We start from the raw sequence: 24771 nt of genomic DNA, 5'->3' as shown, positions 1-24771 counted from the left end.
TTAATATACTAAGTAAAATGAGTCTTTAAATATTTTATCACAGCTGGTTCAAATTCCCATCTACTTAATGAGAAATGGGGGTGGGGGTGAGAAATTAATGATAAGTTACAATAATGCAAGTTTATTTTACATAATGCTCCATTATTCTGACCTCCATGATTATATGTACATTACATTACAATGCTAAATATTGTTAAATCTTTCTCTAGCTAGTATCTGAGCCTGTGTTCTGTTTTGGAGGAAGCCCCAAAGGTCATGATTGTGCTACTGGAAATTATCTTGGCTGTCATATGTAAAACCTCCATTTTGTGTTATATAGGAAAAAATATATAAAGAGCTACAAAACTATGCCTATCCTTTGATCCAGCAGTGTTTTTATTGGGCTTGTATCCCAAAAAGATCATTAAAAGGGAAAAGGACCCACAAGTGCAAAAATGTTTGTAGCAGCCCTTTTTGTAGTAGCAAGGAACTGGAAATTGAGTGAATGCCCATCAGTAGGTTAATGGTTGAATAAGTTATGGTATATGAATGCAATGGAATATTATTGTTCTATAAGAAATGATGAGCAGGCTGATTTCAGAAAAGTCCAGAAAGGCTTACATGAACTGATTCAGGGAACATTGTACATAGTAACAGAAAGAAAATGGACTGACCATTGCAACATATTCTGAAACTATCAACTTCCTTCCAGCTCAATGGTTCTTTATTCAATTTAAAATATAAGCCACTCCCATATCCCACAGCCCTTCTAGGTCTCTGTTTAATTTAATATAATGTTGACAATAAATGAGAATCAGTGAGCATTAATTTTCATTATTTAGGATTAAATAAAGATCTTGATTATTTGACTTGATTTTGTTCTGGATAGATGAACACTTACTTGCAGTACATTTTTTTAATATCTAACCCAATTTTCCCTGCCTTAGGGCAGAAATCTAAATTAGTATATGATTAGATGATAGGATAAGGATTCTTTTGATGCAAATCTGCATATTTTTCAAAATGTTCCCCCCAAAAAGTTTAACATAATGACTGAGAGCTCACAATGAAGTGGTATCATATTATACTGGACAGATATAGCACATTAAGTACCAGATAAACATATAAAGAATACTTTTTGTGGGTAATTCAATATTTGGGAGTTAGCTTGATTTTTTCAGCTTAAAATAACTTTATTTGTTACATATTTGATCAATAGAGAAACTTATACATCTTCATTAAATTACCATATTTAAAAGGAAAGCTTTACAAATACAAAGAAGAGAATATAAGTTAAATACTACTAGTCATAAAATAGTGTTAAAGAAAGTAACAACAAAAAATATCCAGCTTGATAAAGGCAAATTTTAAACATTTTAAAATAAAAATTTAGATGTATGTATAATACATTTATAACACATGTATAATACATGCTGAAACAGTTATTTTGCCTAAAATTGCATATGGCACATTTTAAAAAATAAAAGTCACTATTCTTACTGATGGAAAGATTGGCAGTTTACAAATAGCTTTATTCATACCATCTTTGTGAGTTGAATAGTGCAATAATTTACCATTCCTTGAGTGTTGGGATAATTTTATTTTCATGTTTGTATATTCTAAGTTTCCTAAGTTGTAGTCTAAGAGTAAGCACTTGATAAAGGATTGAATTGAATTTTACAGACAAAAACCCTGAGAACAGAGGGGTTATTTATTGCTCAAGGTTACCCACTTAATGGCACAATTATGCACTTTAGAATAATTATTGGATAAAGAACTTGCATGATGGTTATGTTATTTATTTAAAGATATTACCAATCATTTCTTTGAAAGCACATCTGAAAAACTCTGCATGCTCTCAGCCATTATGTTAAACTTTTTGGGGGGAACATTTTGAAAAATATGCAGATTTGCATCAAAAGAATCCTTATTCTATCCTCTTAAAAAACTATGACATCAGAGTACTTTTTATCTAAATAGGTATAGTTTTGTCTCATTCTTATCTTTTATGTACTTTTCTTCACTTATTACTCCAAAATCAAGTAACAGAATTTATGCTGCTTTACTATTTTCTCACACAAAAAAGTATTTTATTCAAACAGCAATTACTGTAAGTTGGAGTCTAAAGCTGTGATATAAAGTGCAGATGGATTATAAAATACTCTCATTATAGATCCTAACAAATTATTATGAACATATAAATCCTTAATGAAGAAAACTATAATCATTGAAACAAGTGAATTAGAAATATATCCCATTAAGGACATATTGATGAAAATTATGATACTTTTTAAAAAATAATAAAAATCTGAAAATATGAATACAGAGCACCAATTATGAAACCTAAGATACTGGGTTGCTGTGTTCATTATCATCTACATATCTATATTTAAAGTTTTAGGATGAATAAAGGAAAGATCTAATCACTTTGAATTTTTGTCAGTCTTCAGAAAGACAAAAGATCAAGATGGTTGAAAAGGTTTTACAATAGATTATATTTGCTTTCCCAGTATTTTAACACCACAGCAAGTCAATTTCAGAATAAATCAACCACAGCACATTAAATGAACTCTAGATCTGTGACTTTTTCAAATGCTTAAAATATTAACTGTAGTAAGTTTATTCCTTTAATAGAACCACTCAAGACAATGGACAGAAATATATCTCATTCCTTTCAGGAGAGCACATCCATATAAAATCCTCATTAAAAATAAAATTGCTTTAACAAGCCTTGTAATTGATTATTAATCCAAAGGGCCTGTTAATTTTAAGCCAAGTGTACTTCCAAATATTAGAAAAATTTTTTTCATATGAAGTATTAGATTAAAGATCAAATTAAACTTGGAAAATAATGCCGCTTAAGTTAGCTAATCCTTTAAATTATAGCCTAGATGTATCTAAGAAATATAAAAATGCCTGGATGATTTAAATTAAGTATATAACATGACTGCTGGGGCAATATTCTACCTCTTCCAACTCAGATTTTAATTTTCTGAGTAATAAAATAATAAAATTGAAGGAGTCAACAGTTTTCCATTAATAATATATCTTCACATAGATTAAACTTGGACATATAATCTCTTCTTATAATATTTGAATTTACAAAAGTTATACTAATAAGCATACTAAAATATAAATCAATTAATTAAAAGCTTGAGTAAGATTCCTTTAGGAAATATAGTCTAGATGGAAAAGTAAAAAATGATTCATTAATCAAGTATCATTTATTTATAAGTCACTTAAAATCTCTAAGCCTGAGTTATCTCACATCTAAAATTACAGAAATAATAACTTTTCCAGGAATGCTGTGAGGATAAATGAGATAATAAGTACAAATTTTTTTGAGGGCTCTAAGCACCACAGAAGGCTAAAAATTTCAAGATATAGGAGTCTACATACAGAATAAAAATTAGTAATTCAGCTAGAATTTGAATTAGAAGCCATTATCTTATTTTTTTAATAAATGGGGTAACAAGGAGAAATTTTCATTTTCAAAACATAGATAAATTAATTAAATCTGAGAATAGGAACTAGTCCTCTACTAGCTCAAAGTATCACAGAATAAATAATAAAAAATAGATATATGGACACCAAAAATTCATTTAATTTATAATTATATTCAAAAACCTTTCATACTATTTAAATATCATTTCAATAGTTCTTAGTACTCCAATAAATCTGTATCATTAAGAATATGGATACTCTTTGTAAGAGTATGGTCAATAACTTTATTTAGTACATTCTATGTCGACTTTTAAATCCTCAGTACAGGATCCAATTAATGTCTTTACATTTCTTGACACAATGTAATAACAAATAGAGCATGTAAATTGTCCTTGAGTTATTCTTTCTGATGACATTTCTTTATGCCATTTCTCTTTGGCAATTTTTCAATAGTAATATGTCACAATCTACACCCACACGCACATGCACTCGCGCGCACACACACATGCACACACACACTGCATTTCTCAATTGCTCTTTATATAATCAATTCATCAGAGTCTGTAGAATTCCATATCTCTCTCATGAAGTATAATAGTTTTAACAACGTGGCCCTTTCATTTAAGGAAGAAGCTTGTGATAATTAAAAGAACTGTAATTCTGAAAGACAATTTGGCTAGATATTTTCATTCTGTTCAAATAAGTCCAATTCATTGCCCTTCTTAGTAACTTTTCAAGATATATGTATTTTACATGTTAGTATTAAACTACATATCATGGTCAACACAACAGACCTTCTCTATCCACTTTATTTTTACTTTCATATATTGAGGACAAATTCTTTTGAGGAATTATAGATTTCATTGGTTCCAAAGGAAAGGACCTTGGATTTTCAGTTATAGGTCTTAGTTTAAATTAAATTAAACTTTGTTTTTCCCTATTTGATCTTTAGAAAGTCTTTCTTCCTTTTTTGGTCTGTTTCCCCATCTAAGAAAAGAGAGGGTTGGATTAAATAATCTAAAAATTCCCTTTTATCTCAAAAGCTAAAATCCTAGGATCATCTGATTATTAAATCTGATTATTAATATCTAACTAGGTATAAAACAGGAATGATACTCTTCATAACCACTAACACATTCCTTAATAAGATTTTACAAATTAATTTCTTTTTTAAAAGCTGTGTTGTCCTTGATTAACACATCTACTTGGCAAAGAGATCAAATACTGATTGGCAAAAGCAGTTTTGGGGCTTTTCTGCTCTTCTTGTCTGATGTTTGGTTTACCTTAATTAAATTTATTTAGAAAATATGATAGCCTGCATACGTATCTATTCTTCAATCCATTTTCTAATTTGCAGTGCCAACAGCTAACTTAAATAGATCAGGTTGGAGGAATCTAAGTATTCATGAAAGAAATTATTTTGATCTTTAACAAATAAAGTCTGTATTTAAAAAGTTGATTTAGAAATAACTCACACATCTTTATTATTTTCTATTTCATGTAATCAATTTTATTTCTCATTTTGTTAATTAGTTTTTATACTATTCAAAGTATAAAGTATTTCTCATGTAGAAATAATCCATATATCATATTGCAGACGCATATATATGGATATCTATATCTATAAATATATTATGCAGATCTATTCAATGGATTTTGGCTAGTATTAATATATTTTAATTGCATAGCTAAAAACTGACACACATTACATATACACTTATATATTTTGTCTTCTCTTGTTTATTATTCATGAAATGTGTTTTCTAACATTTTTGGTAATCTTCCTCATGCAAAAGTTCACAACTAAAGTTTACCCCTCATATATGTAAGCATATATTGATTTACTTTGGAAGATCTTAACAAGTTATTTATAGAATTTTTTCACTTCCTCATCCTCTGCAACAGATTCTAGTTCATATGCTGTCACAGTGCCCTGTAATTTGAGATGTCCAAGTACACCAAGGAATATTTCTTATTGTGTTTAGATGTATAATAAGCCAATTCTATTAATGCCTTTGTTTTCCTCTCCAATAAAAATTTGTAAAACATCTTTCTATTTGACTCTTCTAGTTTCATTAATAAGGATCTCAAGATTGACATGATTTCATACTTCTAGTAAAATGTCTAATAACATGTCTAGTAACAATAAACAGTATGAAAAAATGTGACTCAATACTTTCTGATATTTTTTCTCTACTAATCTGTTATTATGTCTAAAGAATCCAAAAGTGGTTTTATGAGATTGATGACCAAATTATAGCATTTTTTTCTGTCATGGGTTGTTGTAAACAAAGAGTCCTTCACCAAGCAGAGCCCAATAGTTTTGGGTCCCACATATTTAACTCTGTTGTTCCCCTAGAAAGTAGGTCTAGTCTTTAAAGCATGGTAGAATCTTCCAAAGATATAGCATCGTTGTAAGAACCAAAAGTCACCTCCATATTATGATGAGGTATCCACTAGGATTTTATGAAGGATTTCAATTAAATCCCATAAGTGAGGAAATCCCAATGAATATGGACCACAAATTGCTACCATTATTAAAGCCTAAAAAGGAAAGAAAAATATGAACATCCTCCAAAATTATCAACAATTACATTTTTAAATGACAAGGAAACCAAATAAGATTGTCAATTTTTTAAAGCACTTTCAACTGTGGTTTGTGGGGGAGAATTATTACATTCTGGATAATCCAATGACATGTCAAAAATATTTCTTAAAAAGAAGCCTAAATAATTTTTCTTTTTATTTTGTCATTTCCTTAAAAAGGGACTACTCATTTAAAATCTCATTTATAATCAATAACTATAAGAAAAGATTAGTTAGTTTAGACTTGAATAGACCTGCAAGAAATAGCATACCCTTATAATAAATGTTGAATAAGGCAATGGTAAACCCACTTCAGTATCTTTGCCAAAAAACCACAAGTGGGGTCATGACTAGTCAAACACGACAGAAAAAATGATTGAACAACAAAAACCGTAAATGTAATAGAGTGAGTATTTTTGAGTGCCTACAATTAGCCATGCACTGTGCTAGTTGTCATAGAGAGGTGGAGAGAGAAGAACAAGCTAAATCTATTCTACATCGACATCCTTAATGTCCTGAAAAGCCTTAATAATTGTTTTAAAAATCAGTTAGCAAACCCAAAGAGAAAAATCATTCATTAACAACAAATAAACAGCACATTTTGAAATGCGATATGAATAGACAGTCCAAATTTTAAAATGCACACCAACAACTAATTATTCATAGTTTATGTGAGATGAGATATACCTAGGGATTAGGCAAATCACAAAGAAAGAAGCTAAGTAAGCTACATGGTGTTGAGAGACAATCCTTTTTGGGGACCCTAATTTCTAGCAGGTATTGATTAGAATACTGAGAAGGGTTCTAGAGAACTTTCAAAACTGTCTGCCTAACAAAGCTCTGAATTCAGCACATGTGTTCTGAACTGTAATATCCAGTGATGTAGGGGATAACATAGAATAATAAGTACTTTTCTGTGGAATTCAAGAAAAAATGAAATAATAGCCTAACAATTCTGAAAACCTCAAATCAATGGCCTAATCAAGAGAAATTGTACTCTTTACTTTTGGAGACCGTCCTCTATATGGATCTAATACTCACAACCTCCCACAACACTAAACCCAAAACCTAACTTCCCTGAACAAATCTCCTTGATCCCGCTAGCACAAGAATGTTCTGCACCTTTTCCTATACAACCAAAATATACAGGGATTATCTGAGAATGGAATGGCAGCTTACCCTCTGATATAGCCTGCAGAGATTGAAGTAGAGAATGCTGTACATCTGATAGAGCCCTTGAATTATGAGAAGTCTTGGCTTTATCCTTCTCCAATTCCTTCGCCTTCTTCTTTCCTTCTTTCACATCTACTTTCTCTATTACAGATAAAAAAGAAAAATTATATTCAGTTCTATTTCAAAGCCTCAAAATGCATTTTTATTGAAAGGAAAGACAAAAAAGATAATATTCTTCACCTTTAGTAATAGAATCTCCAGAGTCCTTTCAAATATAACTCCCCAACATTTAAAAACACACTAAATGACCAAAATATTATTACTTATTTGACTAGATACTTGAAAGTTTAAGGATACAATCTTAAAATATTTTACTTAGAGGTTGTGTCAAAAATAATTAAATAGCATTAAGATGCCATTATCATTGCCATATTGATTCAAAAATAGCCAATGCTTAAAGACTATATCCTAAAGGAGAATACTTTGAAAGGAAAAATAACTGTAAAAAAATTAAATTTAAAAAGCTGTAGAGGAAATTTACATAAAATAATAATTATATATTACATTTTATTTTATATAAAGCCACAAGGAGAGGAAAGTCAAGTATAGCATACAATTCAAAACAATACTAAATTTACTTTGAACTATGTGTCAAATTATCTTTCACTGAGATTTTCTATTGAATATAGCAATGTAATTATATAACTAGGTAATACTAAGGTAAGTCCTTTTTCTCATGACAAAGTTTAAAAGAATAATTGTAATCCTTCTTCAAGACATATCACTACTAAATACCCCTAACCTTTAGCTAGGAATATTCTTCATGGAATTTTCATCCCTTCTATCCTACTACATTTACCCTCAAAGGCAACATTGTACTTTCTTATGACAATGCCTGCTATGTTGTTCTTGTCATATATTTTGGCATATCTTCTTGTTAATCTATTCATAGGAGTTTCTTTTTTTTAATAACTTTTTATTGACAGAACCTATGTCAGGGTAATTTTTTACATTATCCCTTGCACTCACTTCTGTTCTGATTTTTCCCCTTCCTCTCTTCACCCCCTCCCCGAGATGGCAAGCAGTCCTATACATGTTAAATAGGTTACAGTATATCCTAGATACAATATATGTGTGCAAAACCGAACAGTTCTCTTGTTGCACAGGGAAGGATTCAGAAGGTATAAATAACCCGGGAAGAACAACAAAAATGCAAACATTCATTTCCCAGTGTTCTTTCTTTGGGTGTAGCTGCTTCAGCATCATTGATCAATTGAAACTGAATCTTCTCTTTGTCGAAGAAATCCACTTCCATCAGAATACATCCTCATACAATATTGTTGTTGAAGTGTATAATGATCTCCTGGTTCTGCACATTTCACTTAGCATCAGTTCATGTAAGTCTCTCCAAGCCTCTCTGTTGTCATCCTGCTGGTCATTTTTTACAGAACAATAATATTCCATAACATTCACATACCACAATTTACCCAACCATTCTCCAATTGATGGGCATCCATTCAATTTCCAGTTTCTGGCCACTACAAACAGGGCTGCCACAAACATTTTGGCACATACAGGTCCCTTTCCCTTCTTTAATATTTTTTTGGGATATAAGCCCAGAAGTAGCACTGCTGGATCAAAGGATATGCACAATTTGATAATGTTTTGGGCATAATTCCAGATTGCTCTCCAGAATAGTTGGATTCGTTCACAACTCCACCAATAATATATCAGTGTCCCAATTTTCCCACATCCCCTCCAATATTCATCATTATTTTTTCCTGTCATCTTAGCCAATTTGACAGGTGTGTAGTGGTATCTCAGAGTTCTCTTAATTTGCATTTCTCTGATCAATAGTGATCTGGAACAGTCTTTCATATGAGTGAAAATAGTTTCAATTTCATCATCTGAAAATTGTCTTTTCATATTCTTTGACCATTTATCAATTGGAGAATGGCTTGATTTCTTATAAATTAGAGTCAATTCTCTATATATTTTGGAAATGAGGCCTTTATCAGAACCTTTAACTGTGAAGATGTTTTCCCAGTTTGTTGCTTCCCTTCTAATCTTGTTTGCATTAGTTTTGTTTGTACAAAAAGGCTTTTTAATTTGATGTAATCAAAATTTTCTATTTTGTGATCAGTAATGGTCTCTAGTTCATCTTTGGTCACAAATTTCTTCCTCCTCCACCTTCTGAGAGATAAATTATCCTATGTTCCTCTAATTTATTTAAAATCTCATTCTTTATGCCTAAATCATGGACCCATTTTGATCTTATCTTGGTATATGGTGTTAAGTGTGGGTCCATGCCTAATTTCTGCCATGCTAATTTCCAGTTATCCCGGCAGTTTTTGTCAAATAATGAATTCTTATCCCAAAAGTTAGGATCTTTGGGTTTGTCAAACACTAGATTCCTATAGTTATTGACTATTTTGTCCTGTGAATCTAACCTATTCCACTGATCAACTAATCTATTTCTTAGCCAATACCAAATGGTTTTGGTGACTGCTGCTTTATAATATAGTTTTAGATCAGGTACAGCTAGGCCACCTTCATTTGATTTTTTTGTTATTAATTCCCTTGAGATTCTCAATCTTTTGTTCTCCCATATGAATTTTGTTGTTATTTTTTCTACATCATTAAAATATTTTCTTGGAAGTCTGATTGGTATAGCACTAAATAAATAGATTAGTTTAGAGACTATTATCATCTTTATTATATTCGCTCAGCCTATTCAAGAGCATTTAATATTTTTCCAATTATTTAAGTCTAACTTTATTTGTGTGGAGACTTTTTTGTAATTTTGCTCATATAATTCCTGACTTTCCTTTGGTAGATAGATTCCCAAATATTTTATGCTGTCTACAATTATTTTGAATGGAATTTCTCTTTGTATCTCTTGCTGTTGGATTTTGTTGGTGATATATAAAAATGCTGAGGATTTATGGGGATTTATTTTGTATCCTGCTACTTGGCTAAAGTTACGAATTATTTCTAATAGCTTTTTAGTAGAATCTCTGGGGTTCTCCAAGTTTACCATCATAATATCTGCAAAGAGTGATAATTTGGTTTCCTCAATTGCCTACTCTAATTCCTTTCATCTCTTTCTTGACTCATTGCCGAGGCTAGCGTTTCTAATACAATATTCAATAATAATGGTGATAGTGGGCAACTTTGCTTCACTCCTGATATTACTGGGAAAGGTTCTAGTTTTTCCTCATTGCATATGATGCTTACTGACAGTTTTAAATATATGCTCCTGACTATTTTAAGGAAAAGCCCGTTTATTCCTATACTCTCAAGTGTTTTAATTAGGAATGAATGTTGGATTTTATCAAATGCTTTTTCTGCATCTATTGGATGATCATATGGTTTTTGTTAGTTTGGTTATCGATATAGTCAATTATGCTAACAGTTTTCCTAATATTGAACCAGCCCTGCATTCCTAGTATAAATTCTACTTGGTCATAGTATATGATCCTGGGGATGATTTTCTCTAATCTTTTTGTTAATATTTTATTTAAGATTTTATCATCAATATTCATTAGGGAGATTGGTCTATAATTTTTCTTTCTCTGTTTTCAACCTACCTGGTTTAGGTATCAGTACCATGTCTGTGTCATAAAAGGAGTTTGGTAGGACTCCTTCAATCCCTGTTTTTTCAAATAGTTTATTTAGCATTGGAGTTAATTGTTCTTTAAATGTTTGATAGAATTCACATGTAAATACAACTGGTCCTGGGGATTTTTTCTTAGGGAGTTGATTGATAGTTTGTTCTATTTCTTTTGTTAAGATAGGACTGTTTAACCAATTTACTTCTTCTTCTGTTAATCTGCGCAAGCTATATTTTGAAGGTATTCTTCCATTTCATTTAAGTTATCGAATTTATTGGCATAAAGTCGGGCAAAGTAACTCCTAATTATTGCTTTAATTTCCTCTTCATTAGTGACAAGTTCTCCCTTTTCATTTTTAAGACTAAAAATTTGATTTTCTTTTTTCCTTTTTTTAATCAGATTTATTAAGGGTTTATCTATTTTGTTGTTAAGAACCAACTCTTAGTTTTATTAATTAATTCAATAGTTTTTTTACCTTCAATTTTATTGATCTCTCCTTTTATTTTTAGAATTTCAAGTTTAGTGTTTGACTGGGGGTTTTTAATTTGTTCCTTTTCTAGCATTTTTAGTTGCAAGCCCAATTCATTGACCTTCTCTTTCTCTATTTTTTGCAAGTAGGCCTCTAGAGATATGAAATTTCCCCTTATTACCGCTTTGGCTGTATCCCACACATTTTGGTATGGTGTAGCATTATTATCATTTTCTTGGGTGAAGTTATTAATTATGTCTATGATTTGCTGTTTCACCCAATCATTCTTTAGTATGAGATTATTTAGTTTTCAATTATTTTTTGGTCTATTTTCCCCTGACTTTTTGTTGAATGTAATTTCCATTGCATTGTGGTCTGAGAAGGATGAATTTACTATTTCTGCCTTATTGCATTTGAGTTTGAGGTTTTTATGTCCTAATATATGGTCAATTTTTGTATAGGTTTTACTATACATGAACTGCTGAAAAGAAAGTGTACTCCTTTCTGTCTGCATTTAGTTTTCTCCAGAGATCTATAATATCTAACTTTTCTAGTATTCTATTTACCTCTTTGACTTCTTTCTTATTTGATTTATCTAATTATGAGAGTGCAAGATTCAGATCTCTCACTATTATAGTTTTGCTGTCTATTTCTTCTTGCAGCTCTCTTAATTTCTCTTTTAAGAATTTAGATGCTACAGCACTTGGTGAATATATGTTTAATATTGATATTGCTTCATTATCTATGCTACCTTTTAGCAAGATATAGTGTCCTTCCTTATCTCTTTTAATTAGATCAATTTTTGCTTTTGCTTAATCTGAGATCAGGATGGCTACCCCTGCTTTTTTGACTTCACCTGAAGCATAGTAGATTTTGCTCCAATCTTTTACCTTTACTCTGTATGTATCTCCCTGCTTCAGGTATGTTTCCTGTAAACAACATATTGTAGGATTCTGGCTTTTAATCCATTCTGCTAACTGTTTCATCTTACTGGAGGAGTTTACCCCGTTCACATTTATGGTTAAAAGTACCAATTCTGTATTACTTGCCATCTTGTTAACCCCTGTTTATGCTTTTCTCCCTTCTTTCCCCCTTACCCCCCCTCCCCAGTATTAAACTTGTGAACACCACTTGCTTCTCACAGCCCTCCCTTTTTAGTATCCCTGCCCCCACCTTAGATTTCCTCTAAGATAGTGTCCTATCTTACTCCTTTTCCTCACAGTTTCTGTATTCCCTTCCACTTAGCTTATTCCTTCCCTTTTCACTTTTCCCTTCCCACTTTTCAATGAGGTGGGAGAAGTTTTCAATATGTCTAAAATTTTTCTCTTAAAGCCAATTCTGATGGCAGTAAGATATCCACTATATTCATCCCTTTCCATCCTTTGTCTCAGATATAATAAGTTTCCTTTGCCTCTTCATGAGATGTGGTACCCCCACTTTACTCTTTTTCTGGTACAATGTCATTTCTACCTCTAGTTTCTAGAACAAAGTATACATGTAGTCTTTATACATCGTTATATAAGAAATATAGTTCCCAAGATTTCTTTTAACCTTTTTAGGTTTCTCTTGAGTGCTATATTTGCAGATCAAACTGTTTGTTAAGTTCTGTTTTTTTCATCAGAAATAGATGAAATTCGCTTACTTCATTGAATGTCCATCTTCTTCCCTGGAAAAAGATGCTCATTCTCGCTGGGTAAGTTATTTTTGGTTGCATACCAAGTTCCTTAGCCTTTCGGAATATCATATTCCAGGCCCTTCGATCTTTTAATGTGGATGCTGCCAGATCCTGGGTGATCTTATTGTGGCTCCTTGATACTTGAATTGGGTTTTTCTAGCCACTTGCAATATTTTTTCCTTCATCTGAAGGTTCTGGCATTTGGCCACTATGTTCCTTGGTGTTTTGATTTTAGGATCCCTTTCAGTGGGTGATCGATGAATCCTTTCAATATTTATTTTTTCCTCTGTTCCTATGACTTCTGGGCAGTTCTCTTTGATAATTTCCTGGAAAATAGTGTCCAGGCTCTTTTTTTTCATCATACTTTTCTGGGAGTCCAATGATTCTTAGATTGTCTCTCCTGGATCTGTTTTCCAGGTCTGTTGTTTTCCCAAGAAGGTATTTCACATTTTTTCCATTGTTTGATTTTTTTTGGTTTTGCTTGACTGATTCTTGTTGTCTCCTTGAGTTGTTCAATTCCATTTGTTCAATTCTGATTTTCAATGAAGTATTTTCTTCACTCACTTTTTTATATCTTTTTCTAATTGTCCAATTGAGTTTTTAAGTGAGTTGTTTTGTTCTATGGACAATTTTTTTCCATTTTCCATTTCGCCAATTTTATTTTTTAGAGAGCTATTTTCTGTTTCCAGTTCACTGATCCTATTTTTCAAGGATTTTTATTTCTTTATCCACTCTCTCTTTAAATGAGTGCAATGACTTCTCCAGTCTCTCTTGCCAAGCCTCCCTCTCCTTTTCCCATTTTTCTTCTAGCTCCCTTGTGAGAGCCTTTTTAATTTCTTCTATGAGGTTCATCTGTGCTGAGGAACAGATGATCTCCTCCTTTGGGGATTCACCTGGAGACAGTCTGTTTTTAGTCTCCTCAGGGTTTAGAGTCTGCTCTCTATCCATATAGAAGCTGTCAAGAGTTAAGGTCCATTTCAATTTTTTGCTCATTTTGTCAGAGAAGAATCAGAGACAAACTAGCAAAGAAAAAAAAGAAATGACCAGCAGGATGATTTCAGAAAGGTATGTAGTAACTTACATGAACTGATGTTGAGTGAAATGAGCAGGACCAGGAGATCATTATATACTTCAACAAGAAGACTATATACGATGATCAATTCTGATGGACATGGCTCTCTTCAACAATGAGATGAACCAAATCAGTTCCAATAGAGCAGTAATGAATTGAACCAGCTACACCCAGTGAAAGAACTTTGGGAGATGACTATGAACCACTACATAGAATTCTCAATCCCTCTATTTTTGTCCACATATATTTTTGATTTCCTTCACAGGCTAATTGTACACTATTTCAAAGTCCAATTCTTTTTGTACAGTAAAATAACTCTATGGGTGTGTATACATATGTTGTATTTAACTTATACTTTAACATATTTAACATGTGTTGGTCAACCTGCCATCTGTGCGAGGGGGTGGGGGAAGGAAGGGAAAAGTTGGAACAAAAGGTTTTGCAACTGTCAATGCTGAAAAATTACCCATGCATATATCTTGTAAATAAAAAGTTATAATAATATTTTTAAAAGCTATAATGAAAAATGCTATCTGCCTACAGAGAAAAAATTGATGAGCCCCAAATGAAGACTGATGCATATTTTTTAACTAACTTTATTCTTCCTAGGGCTTTTTGTTTTGTTTTGTTTTGACAATTTGGCAAATGTTGAAAGGAGGATGAAGCATGAAGAAAGGAAAGAATTTGGAATTAAAAATAAATGTTAATAATTATTTTTACATGTAATTTGGAAATATTTAATAAAAATATTTTAAAAGAAATCCAATGAGTAATGACACACACACATTTAAGTACACACAGTAATTATGGAGCTAAAAATTACTTCATTTAAAACCTTTAAAGGTTTTAAATTTAAATTTAATTTTAATTTTAAAAATTAAAAGAATTTTTAAGAATTCTTACCTTAAATCTAAAGATTTTAATTTATTTCAGGAAATTGCCATATAATGTTAGAAACAAAAGCAGTTCTATTATTTTAAACAGTGGGGAACTAAAAAGCTTTAAAATGGAAACAAAAATATTTATGTGTCAGAACTCTTAGCTGTATTTAACTTATTTTCAAAACCAAAGCGTGGATAGTAAAACAAATTATTTTTTGAAATATTTTTGAAGACATAAAGATAAATAAATATGGGTTGATATCCATTTGTTGTTTTTTAGTAAAGACACCATTTGGGATATTCTTGGCAAAGACACTGACGTGGTTTGTCATTTCCTTATCCATTCCTTTTTTCAGATGAGGAATTAAGACAAATAGGTTAAGTGACTTGCACATGGTCACACAGCCAGTAAGTGTCTGAGGCTGCATTTGAACCCAGGAAAGTGAATTTTCCTGACTCCACACCCAGCACTCTGTCCATGATGCCATCTAGCTGCCCCACAGAAAATGTGAAAAGAGAATGCTAAAACTTTCTGGGTATTTTTCAAATTGTAAACTTCCCCAAAGCTGTATGAAACATTGAACAAGTTTTACAGCATGGCTAAGTTCATCTAAAATGTGTTCACATATATTTTTCTATTAATACTATTATTTAATCCCACATACGAATTTATATTCATTAGAGGCCTAGCATATTGCAATTATAGCTAGCATTAAACATATGACTGACTTTTCCATATTGTAACTCATTTTTAAAAATTAAATTTATTTAGAAAGCTGTAGAGCTAGAACTTTACCTTTACCTTTTCTTTTGCTTTTGTTAATTGTTTTTACTTTTTTTCAAATGTGAAATTCTTTCCTAATAATTTGATAATAAAGCCAATTTTTTTCTCCTGAGTAAATATTTGTCTGATACAAAATATTTGTCCTTTTACAATATTTGCTTTTCTTCTTTATTCCCCCTTCGTACAGATAGGACTTTAAAAAAATGTATCAGATGAAATTGTATTCTAATGTCTTCTTACTACACAAAGACCAGAAATTCAACATTAAAAATCTGGAGAGGTATGGTGATGAGTTATTTTTTCCCCCAAGCTTTCTTTAAGGGCAAAACAAGAACACATCACAAAACAAAATTTAGATTGTAGCATGGATCTTTCCTATTTACATTTGTTGGGTATTTTTACTTAATAGCATTTCTATGCATATGAAAATCAATAAATATTAGGGAAATTATCAGCTATTTAACTGAATAATCAATAAGAAATCTGAAAACAACATCTAGAGACTTTAATGCTTTAAAATAATTGCTCACCTTTTCCAGATTTATCACCTTTATCAGCTCCTTTGCCCTGTGAACTTTCACCTTTGCCTTCTTTTCCATCTTTTCCACCTTTTTCTTCTTTTCCCTCTTTTCCATTTTTTCCACTTCTTTCTTCTTTTCCATTTTTCCCACTTCTTTCTTCTCTTCCATTTTTTCCTCCTTTATCTTCTTTTCCATTTTTTCCACTTTTTTCTTCTTTTCCCTCTTTTCCACCTCTTTCATCTTTTCCATTTTTTCCATCCTTGGAATCTTTTCCATCTTTTGATTTCGAATCTGATAGTTTTTCAGAACTGTTCTCTTCAGTCAGTTTAAACTCTGGCAAAATTTCTTTCAAGAACTGCCAAATTTTGTTCAAATATTCTTGGCTTAAAAATAAATAAGTCAACTTTAGTTTGTTTGTTTTTTTTTTTTCTCAAATAAAGCTTTTTTCTCTTCATCTAAGGTATACTTGCTAGCAAAGTCAGTCTTACAAATGTTACATATTTTAAGTATCATTACAACTGTTTAATATTTATTGAATCCTTATTTTTATATTAGCACTCAGAATGAGTTTAAGTGGGTTTTTTGATATAACATATTCATCCTAGAAGACCAATTTTAACAATTATTAATTTCATAATGATTCTCAAGATACTACCTCATATATCATTGAGATAATCAGATTAGCTATCTTGTTGTATTATTTCATTGCCAGAAAGTCAATAAACATTTATTAATTGTCTACTATGTGCCAAGGATTATACTGAACATTGGGGTTTCAATGAAATATGAAACACAGTCCCTGCCTTCAAGGAGTTCACAACTTATTATGCTTTGAGACAGGCCTAAACACAGTGAAAAAATTGAAACTAATTGTTATTTATTTTTTTAAAAACCTAGATAATGTTTACATAGCCTGTATATGTTTTAATCAAAAAAAGCCTGAATGCAGTCAAACCATTGATTATATTTAAAATAACCAAATGATTTCCATTAAAATGCTATTGATTTTTTAAAAAGTCATTGGATTCAACTCTTTTGTCCCAGTAAAAATTCTATTGTTTTAGCTGAGTCTTTTGAGTTGGAGACCTAAAATACAGAGGCAATGATATGTACAAGTGACATTTGTGCTCAATATCTACCCTCAAAGGCCAATCTACCAATAAGGGAAAGGAGTGAGAAAGTATGTTTCTCATTTGGAATTAGAATACATCACCAATAGCAACATCTCCACCCAGTCCATTCATTAAGTTTGCTATGGAGATGAGTAGAAAAGAAAATCCAAGTCTATATAACATAAATCTTTAAGATTCACTCTTTATAAGGTGGATAGAGGTAGTAAGATCCTCAGTTTCAAAAGTAAGGAACTTTGGGCCCTACCTCCTGTTACTATATAATATGCATATATATATATATATATAATATATATATATATATATATATATATATATATATATATATATATATATGTGTGTGTGTGTGTGTGTGTATGTATGTATGTATCTGTGTTTATAGCAGGAATGCAGGATTGGTTTAATATTAGGAAAACCATCAACATAATTGACAATATCAGTAAGAAAACCAAGAATAATCATGATTACATCAATAGATACTGAAAAAACTTTTGATAAAATACAATACCTATTCCTATTAAAACATTAAAAAGCATAGGAAAAAAGGAAGCATTTCTTAAAATGATAAGCAGTCTCTAGCTAAAACCATCAGCAAACACTTTCTATAATGGAGAAAATCTAGAAGGCTTCCCAATAAGATCAGGGATGAAGCAAGGATGCCCATTAACATCACTATCATTTAATATAATACTAGAAAAAGCAGCAATAAAAGAAGAAAAAGAAATTGAAGAAATGTATCAATGTCTCAAGACTTCAATAGGTCTGCCAAATAGACCATTCCTTGCTCTTCTAATTTGCTTATAGTGTTGCCCTTTACATCTGAATCATACATACAATGAGATCTCATCTTGGTATATGGATGTAAAGGCTGATCTATGTCTAGTTTATGTCCTATTGTTTTCAATCTTCCCAGCAATTTTTGTTAAATAGTGAGTTGTAAAACCAAAAGCTGTAGTCTTACAGTTTGTTAAACCCTAACTTACTTTTGTCATTGACTATTATGTCTTGTCTACCTAATTTATTTCAGTGATATAGCTCTCTATTTCTTAGCCAGTACGAGATAGTTTTGTGGTAATTAATTTATAATATAGTTTGATATATGGTCTTGTTAGGCCATCTTCCTTTGTATTTTTTTCATTAATTCCTTTGATATAATTGACTTTTTGCTCTTTAGATAAATTTTGTGGTTAATCTTTTTTAGCTCTATAAAAATTTTTTTGGTAGTTTTAATAATATGACATTGAATAAGTAAGCTAAGGGGCAGCTAGGTGGCGCAGTGGATAGAGCACCATCCCTTAAGTCAGGAGGACCTGAGTTCAAATCTAATCTCAGACACTTAACACTTTCTAGCTGTGTGATTCTGGGCAAGTCACTTAACCCCAATTGCCTCAGTAAAAAAAAAGTTAATTTAGGTAGAATTTCATTTTTATTATATTGACTTGGCCCACATACATGAGCAATTGATATTTTTCCAGTTGTTTAGATCTGACTTTATTTATATGAAAAGTATTTCATATTTTGTGTTCATATAATTTCTGGGTTTGTCTTGACAGGTAGATTCCTAAATAATTTATATTGTTTACAGTTATTTTAATGGAATTTCTCTATTTCTTATCGCTGAGCTTTGTTAGTCATATAAAGAAATGCTAATGATTTATGTAGGTTTATCCTATATCCTGCAACTTTGCTAAAGTTTTTAGCTATTTTAAGTAGTTTTTAATTGCTAATCTAGAGTTCTCAAAGTGTATTATCATATCATCTACAAAATTGAGGCAAACAGGTTTAGGTGATTTGGTCAAGGTCACACAGCTAGTAATTGAGGTCAGATTTCTAACTCCAGGCCCAATGCTCGAGCCACAGTGCCACTTAGCCAAAATTATCTTCCTAAACATACACCTGGCCATGTAATTTTCTTTAAATTCCTTCTTGCCTCAGAAATAAAATCTAAATTTCTTAGGAGGAGAGACACATACCTATCTTATCTCAGGGTGAGGATCTGAAGAGAAAACAAAAGTCCAGGATAAATTATATATGACTCTCCTTCTAGTAGAGGACTTGAGCAATACCAAATTAATATTCAAGCTATTATCTATTGCCATCTTTTACAATTTTACGACTTAACTCTATAAATCCTTACAATTCCGCTTTGTATACCAAATAAAGTCTTCAACTTGTCATTCTAGATCCTTGGTAATTTAGTCCAATCTACCATTTTAGCCTTAGAATTACCACCCCCTTAATTAAGAAAAATGACAAAAGATGGAGGAACCAATCATTACATGGGCTTTGAAGGGAAAAAAAAAATCAAGCTAATTCATATCTTATAAAGCTATTAAATAGTTCAAATGTTCTAAAAAAAAATAGCATGGAATTGTTATTCAATAAAAGTAACTAAACTGTTCATTCCCTTTGATCTAGTGATCCCACTACTTGGAAAAAATATGCATGAAAATGTTTGTATTACATTATTAGAGATAACAAAAGTGAGAAAATAAAATATTGTTCCCCAGTAATAGAGGGAACAGCAAACAAATCATAGGAAGATTGGTGAATATTAATTAACCATAAGGAATGACAAACATAAAGAAGTTAAAGAAATAAAGAAAAGTCTTTATTGAATTATGCAGAGAGCAGGAAGCACAGACAAAAAATTATACAGCAATAATATTAAAGTCAACACTAAGAAGCAAAAAACAAAAACAACAAAGGCATATATGGAGCAGATACCTCAAGGAAGATACACATCTCTCCATTCCCCTTCACCATTTTACATACAGGGACAGTGAGGCTCAAAGAGGAGGAATGAATTATTCAAAGTCATACAGTACATTAGTAGGAAAGACAAATCTAAAATTCTGGTCACATGACCAATGGTCACTATATTATTACCAATACCATTAGTGTTTCTCACAAGTATAGAGGAAAAAAACATGGGAAAACATTAGAGATCAATAATCTATAGTTTTCTACTTTTATAAAGTATCCCTGTTTTACTTACTCTATTGTACATAAAGTCAACTGTTGTCTTTTCCCTGTTGGAAGCTTTTTACTCTATTTTACATTATGTTAGGATAATATTTCTTTAATCTACCTAAGTAATTTCCCATAAAAGTTGCTAATGGCAGCCAATACAGTTGCCCTCTAAGATCCATCAATGAGGCAACTACATACATATGTGTGTGTGTGTGTATGTGTAGTAAGAATTTGATTTTACCATGAGATATCCAATCAAATCCAATTTGATGATGTGTCCTGAATGACTACTGTTCCATAATCTGTTCCCTGATTATATATTTTTGGTAAGAAAAAAAATTAATATTTTTATAAACTTTCTGTGGAAGATAAAACTATTTGCAAAAATGTAAGAGAAATATTATGAAGCACACTTTCCACAATGCATCTGACTGAGTAATCCTAGCTCACTGGAGGAAATTTCTATAGATAAGGGTTTCTTAAACTTTTTCCATTCATGACCCCTTTTTTCTTGGGAAATTTTTATTTACCCCCAATATATAGGCAGTTAAAATAGGTATACACATCAAACATTTACTGCTAAAAATCATAATTTCATGACCCCCCACAATAAGTTATGAGACCCCATATAGGATTGTAACTCATAGTTTAAGTAGCTGAGCTATAGATGATACCACCCAGAATATACAGAATGTATCCTCTTGATTGGTAGGCATGCTCATTTCTTGAGAGAGATTCTCAAAAGAACAGACAAGACATAAAATGGGGACATATAGCAAGCATGGAGAAAATTAAAATATAAGGAGAAATGGGAAAGAAATAGTGTATAAATCAATATTCTAGTCTGTGCCAAAGGCATACCATGGCTAAGCATGGGTATGGAAACAATGGAAAAAATATTTATATAGTATAGGTCTGGTCATGATGTCCTGACTCCTGAGAGGAAAGAAAAAAATATTGCTGCATACTGTATTGAGATGGGGGATGAAGGGAGTGTTGACTAAGTGCAGTCCACTTACAAATGTGTTTTTTTTGGTCTCTGTGTTGAAGCAAATTGAGTTTATTAAATGTAAAAATAAAACAAGGAAGTGTTTCTTTTGTTAAATAATTACTATTGTCTTAGCTAATTAGCATTAGCATTTAGTAATTGTGTTATAATATATGAAATCAGAAACCTTTATAATAAATTTCTCAAGTAATTTTTATAAGTTCTTAAAATATTATACAGTCTTGGCCGATACATAGTAGATGTTTAACAAATGCTGGTTGACTGACTGGCTAACACTTTTCAAAATATGACCTTTTTCTAATTTTATTCTTAAAGCCTTTTATTTCAAATTTCAAGAAAAGATAAGTTATTAACTAGACAAATTTACCGGACAGGAATGACTTCAGGTAACCATCCTGTGAGTGCATGAAGAACTGTGAATTCTCCTAACTCTCTTTGGTCAGCCATATGAATACTAGAAAAGAAAAGTCAACAAGTTTGTTCACATTATTAAAATATCAAAACTTGGGCAAATATTTAAGGAACAAGAAGTCACTATTAAATATAATCAGAAAATTTTATAATGTCTATATTAATTATAAATTATAATTGTATAAATATTATATTTAAAATTTATAATATAAAATTATTATATTTATAATATATGTATAATATAAATTTATAATATATTCTATATAATTATAAAAATATAAAAAGATATATAAATAAATTATAAGCTTCAGACAGTCTGAATAACATACAATTTTGTCAATTAATATAGTCTTATGAAAATATCCAAATTATCATAAGCCCTATAAAAATAAGGTGAGAAACTCATGAAATTTTAAGAAGAATGCCAGCTCCTTCATTTTTCTTCAGCAAAAAAAATAAAAAAGTATAAAAAGTACTAAAATTTCTTTTGGCATGATTTCAAATTAAATATTAATAATATCCTAAATAGATTTATTGTTGAGATGACTTTGAAATGCTCACAATAACCAAACCTTTACATATATGACAATAGTATTCAAATTTCACTGCTTTACATTTTAAAAATTGATCTGGCTAAATCCATTTCAAGAAATTGGAATATTAACTGAATGAATATGAAAAAAAATGAAATTATATAAATAAGAAGATGTACCATAAAGAAGTCATGAAGTCAGTAAGATATGGGCTCAAGTACAATTCCTGACCCATACTGATTCTGTGACCTTTGAATAAATCACTTAATCTCTCAATGTACTATACAATACTCAAGTGTTTATGTTACAGAGATGCCAACCTAAATTAGTAGAAGCAGCTCCCTAAAGTAATAAAATTATAAATCTATTCCCTATCTGTGAGGAAGAGAATATGTTTCCTCCAAAAAAATTTTATGCATCCCCAAGACATTACAAATCATTGGAAACATTAACAGGCTACTAACATAATTTTTGTAAAACTTGCCAAACCTCACCTGAGTCATCACCTCCTAAATGGAGTAAAAGGAACCTTATTTTTTTATGCTCAGAAAACACCTATATATTATTTTGATATAAAGAAGTAATACATCAAAGTATCACTACAATTTTACAGGTCATTCACTTGATGATGAGGTAAGCCAACATGTGAATTATCAAATTCTAAAGGCTACAGACATTATGCTAAAGCTAGGAAATGAAGGCTCATTCTCTAGAGCAATCAAATATCAGAATGTTATATTATGTTATTGTTTGGCAACAAAAATTGAAATCAAAATCCTCAATGTGCTTCTCAAAAGGAAATGAAATACTTTTAAGGAGTTTGGTTTTACAATTTTTTTTTTTTTTTTTACTTTTTAACTTTTTTTTTTGTTTTTTTATTTTTACTATTTTTTACGTTTTTACTTTTTTTTAACTTTGCTTTGAAAATTTGTCTTAATAAGTGTCCTTCTGCTGTTCAGATTCACATTAGGCCTCTAAAGCTATTATATATAATTTTCAGTCATTTCAGAAATAATTAAGTCTTTATATGCCATTAAAACTGGATTGGGGGGGGGGGGAACAGCTAGGTGGCATAGTGAATAGAGCACTGGCCCTGGAATCAGTAGGACCCGAGTTTAAATCCAGCCTTAGATACTTGATCCACTTACCAGATATATGACCCTAAAAAAATCACTTAACCACAATTGCCTTACCTCTCCCCCCCCCCAAAAAATGTGAAATTTTGGTTTGTTTTCATGGAAATAATCGATAGCTTTCTTCTTCAACATACTCAATATTTGTGAGCTTAATGATGCCTTTAGTTAATATCATTGGCCAAAGTTCAATGTCACAATTTGTAGCTGGAAGTAATAACCTATTCTCATCATCAAATGGTAAGGTGTCATCAATTGTTATCTTTCTCCAACAACCCTAAAAATAAAAAGAAATTTTAAACATGTAATGAAAATTTTAAAAGTCAGCATCCACAATAGACGTACAACCAAGAATTTCTAATTATTTTAATCAGATATTTTAATACTTTTGACAAAATTAATTATTAGACTTAGATTTTTAAAAGCTCTTTTATATTCATGATACAAAGAATATTATCAATAAAATGTAATGGCCAATTTTAACTACTATTAATAAGATGGCTAGTATAGGCACCTGTAACTGGAAAATGAGACAGTGATATCTATCTTCACTTCTCTTGAGAATTTCAAATTGCTCAGAAATTGAGATTTTACTCTATGTATATTCAAAATATAGTCAGGGCTGGATGTGGATGTGAGTATAGAGGGAACAAACATCAGTGCAAGCATATTACAAAATAAAAAACACAAACTTTAAATGTCATTAATACTTTTTGTCAATAAAAAAGACATTATTAGTTTGCAGTTTTATCTCCTTCTACAACGATCAAATCTTTTCTGCCATATTTGAAATTTTTAAGATAAAATAGAATCTTTGCTTTAAAAAATTAACTGTGTTCATTTACCTTAGGAATTAAATAGTTTTATTTTTTTTAATATTGTATTTTATTTTATAATAACTTTATATTGACAGAATCCATGCCAGGGTAATTTTTTTTTACAACATTATCTCTTGCAATCGCTTCTATTGCGATTTTTCCACTCCCTCCCTCCACCCCCTCCCCTAGATGGCAAGCATGTTAGATATGTTGCAGGATATCCTAGATACAATACATGTTTGCAGAACCGAACAGTTCTCTTGTTGCACAGGGAGAATTGGATTCAGAAGGTAAAAAAACAACTCGGAAAGAAAAACAAAAATGCAAATAGTTCACATTCGTTTCCCAGTGTTCTTTCTTTGCGTGTAGCTGCTTCTGTCCATCATTTATCAATTGAAATTGAATCTTTGTCAAAGAAATCCACTTCCATCAGAATACATCCTCATACAATATCGTTGTCGAAGTGTAAAGTGATCTCCTGGTTCTGCTCATTTCACTTAGCATCAGTTCATGTAAGTCTCTCCAAGCCTCTCTGTTGTCATCCTGCTGGTCATTTCTTACAGAAC

The 24771-nt window shown here is 31.0% G+C and overlaps 1 protein-coding gene across 1 annotated transcript in view; it reads right to left on the bottom strand.

Moving 5' to 3' along the window:
* Positions 1-24771, bottom strand: part of ADGB (androglobin) — a 257841-nt gene that overhangs the window by 159910 nt on the left and 73160 nt on the right. Inside the window, exons 6-9 of the mRNA XM_051997914.1 lie at positions 23525-23664; positions 21678-21764; positions 16208-16581; positions 7189-7323 (exon numbers count right to left, since the gene is read on the bottom strand). Coding sequence (XP_051853874.1) covers positions 7189-7323; positions 16208-16581; positions 21678-21764; positions 23525-23664 — 736 coding nt within the window. The remainder of the gene's footprint in view (positions 1-7188; positions 7324-16207; positions 16582-21677; positions 21765-23524; positions 23665-24771) is intronic.

Source organism: Antechinus flavipes, chromosome 4 (genome assembly GCF_016432865.1).
Source record: "Antechinus flavipes isolate AdamAnt ecotype Samford, QLD, Australia chromosome 4, AdamAnt_v2, whole genome shotgun sequence".
Classification (NCBI taxonomy): domain Eukaryota; kingdom Metazoa; phylum Chordata; class Mammalia; order Dasyuromorphia; family Dasyuridae; genus Antechinus; species Antechinus flavipes.
This window is presented reverse-complemented; position numbering and strand designations above follow the sequence as displayed.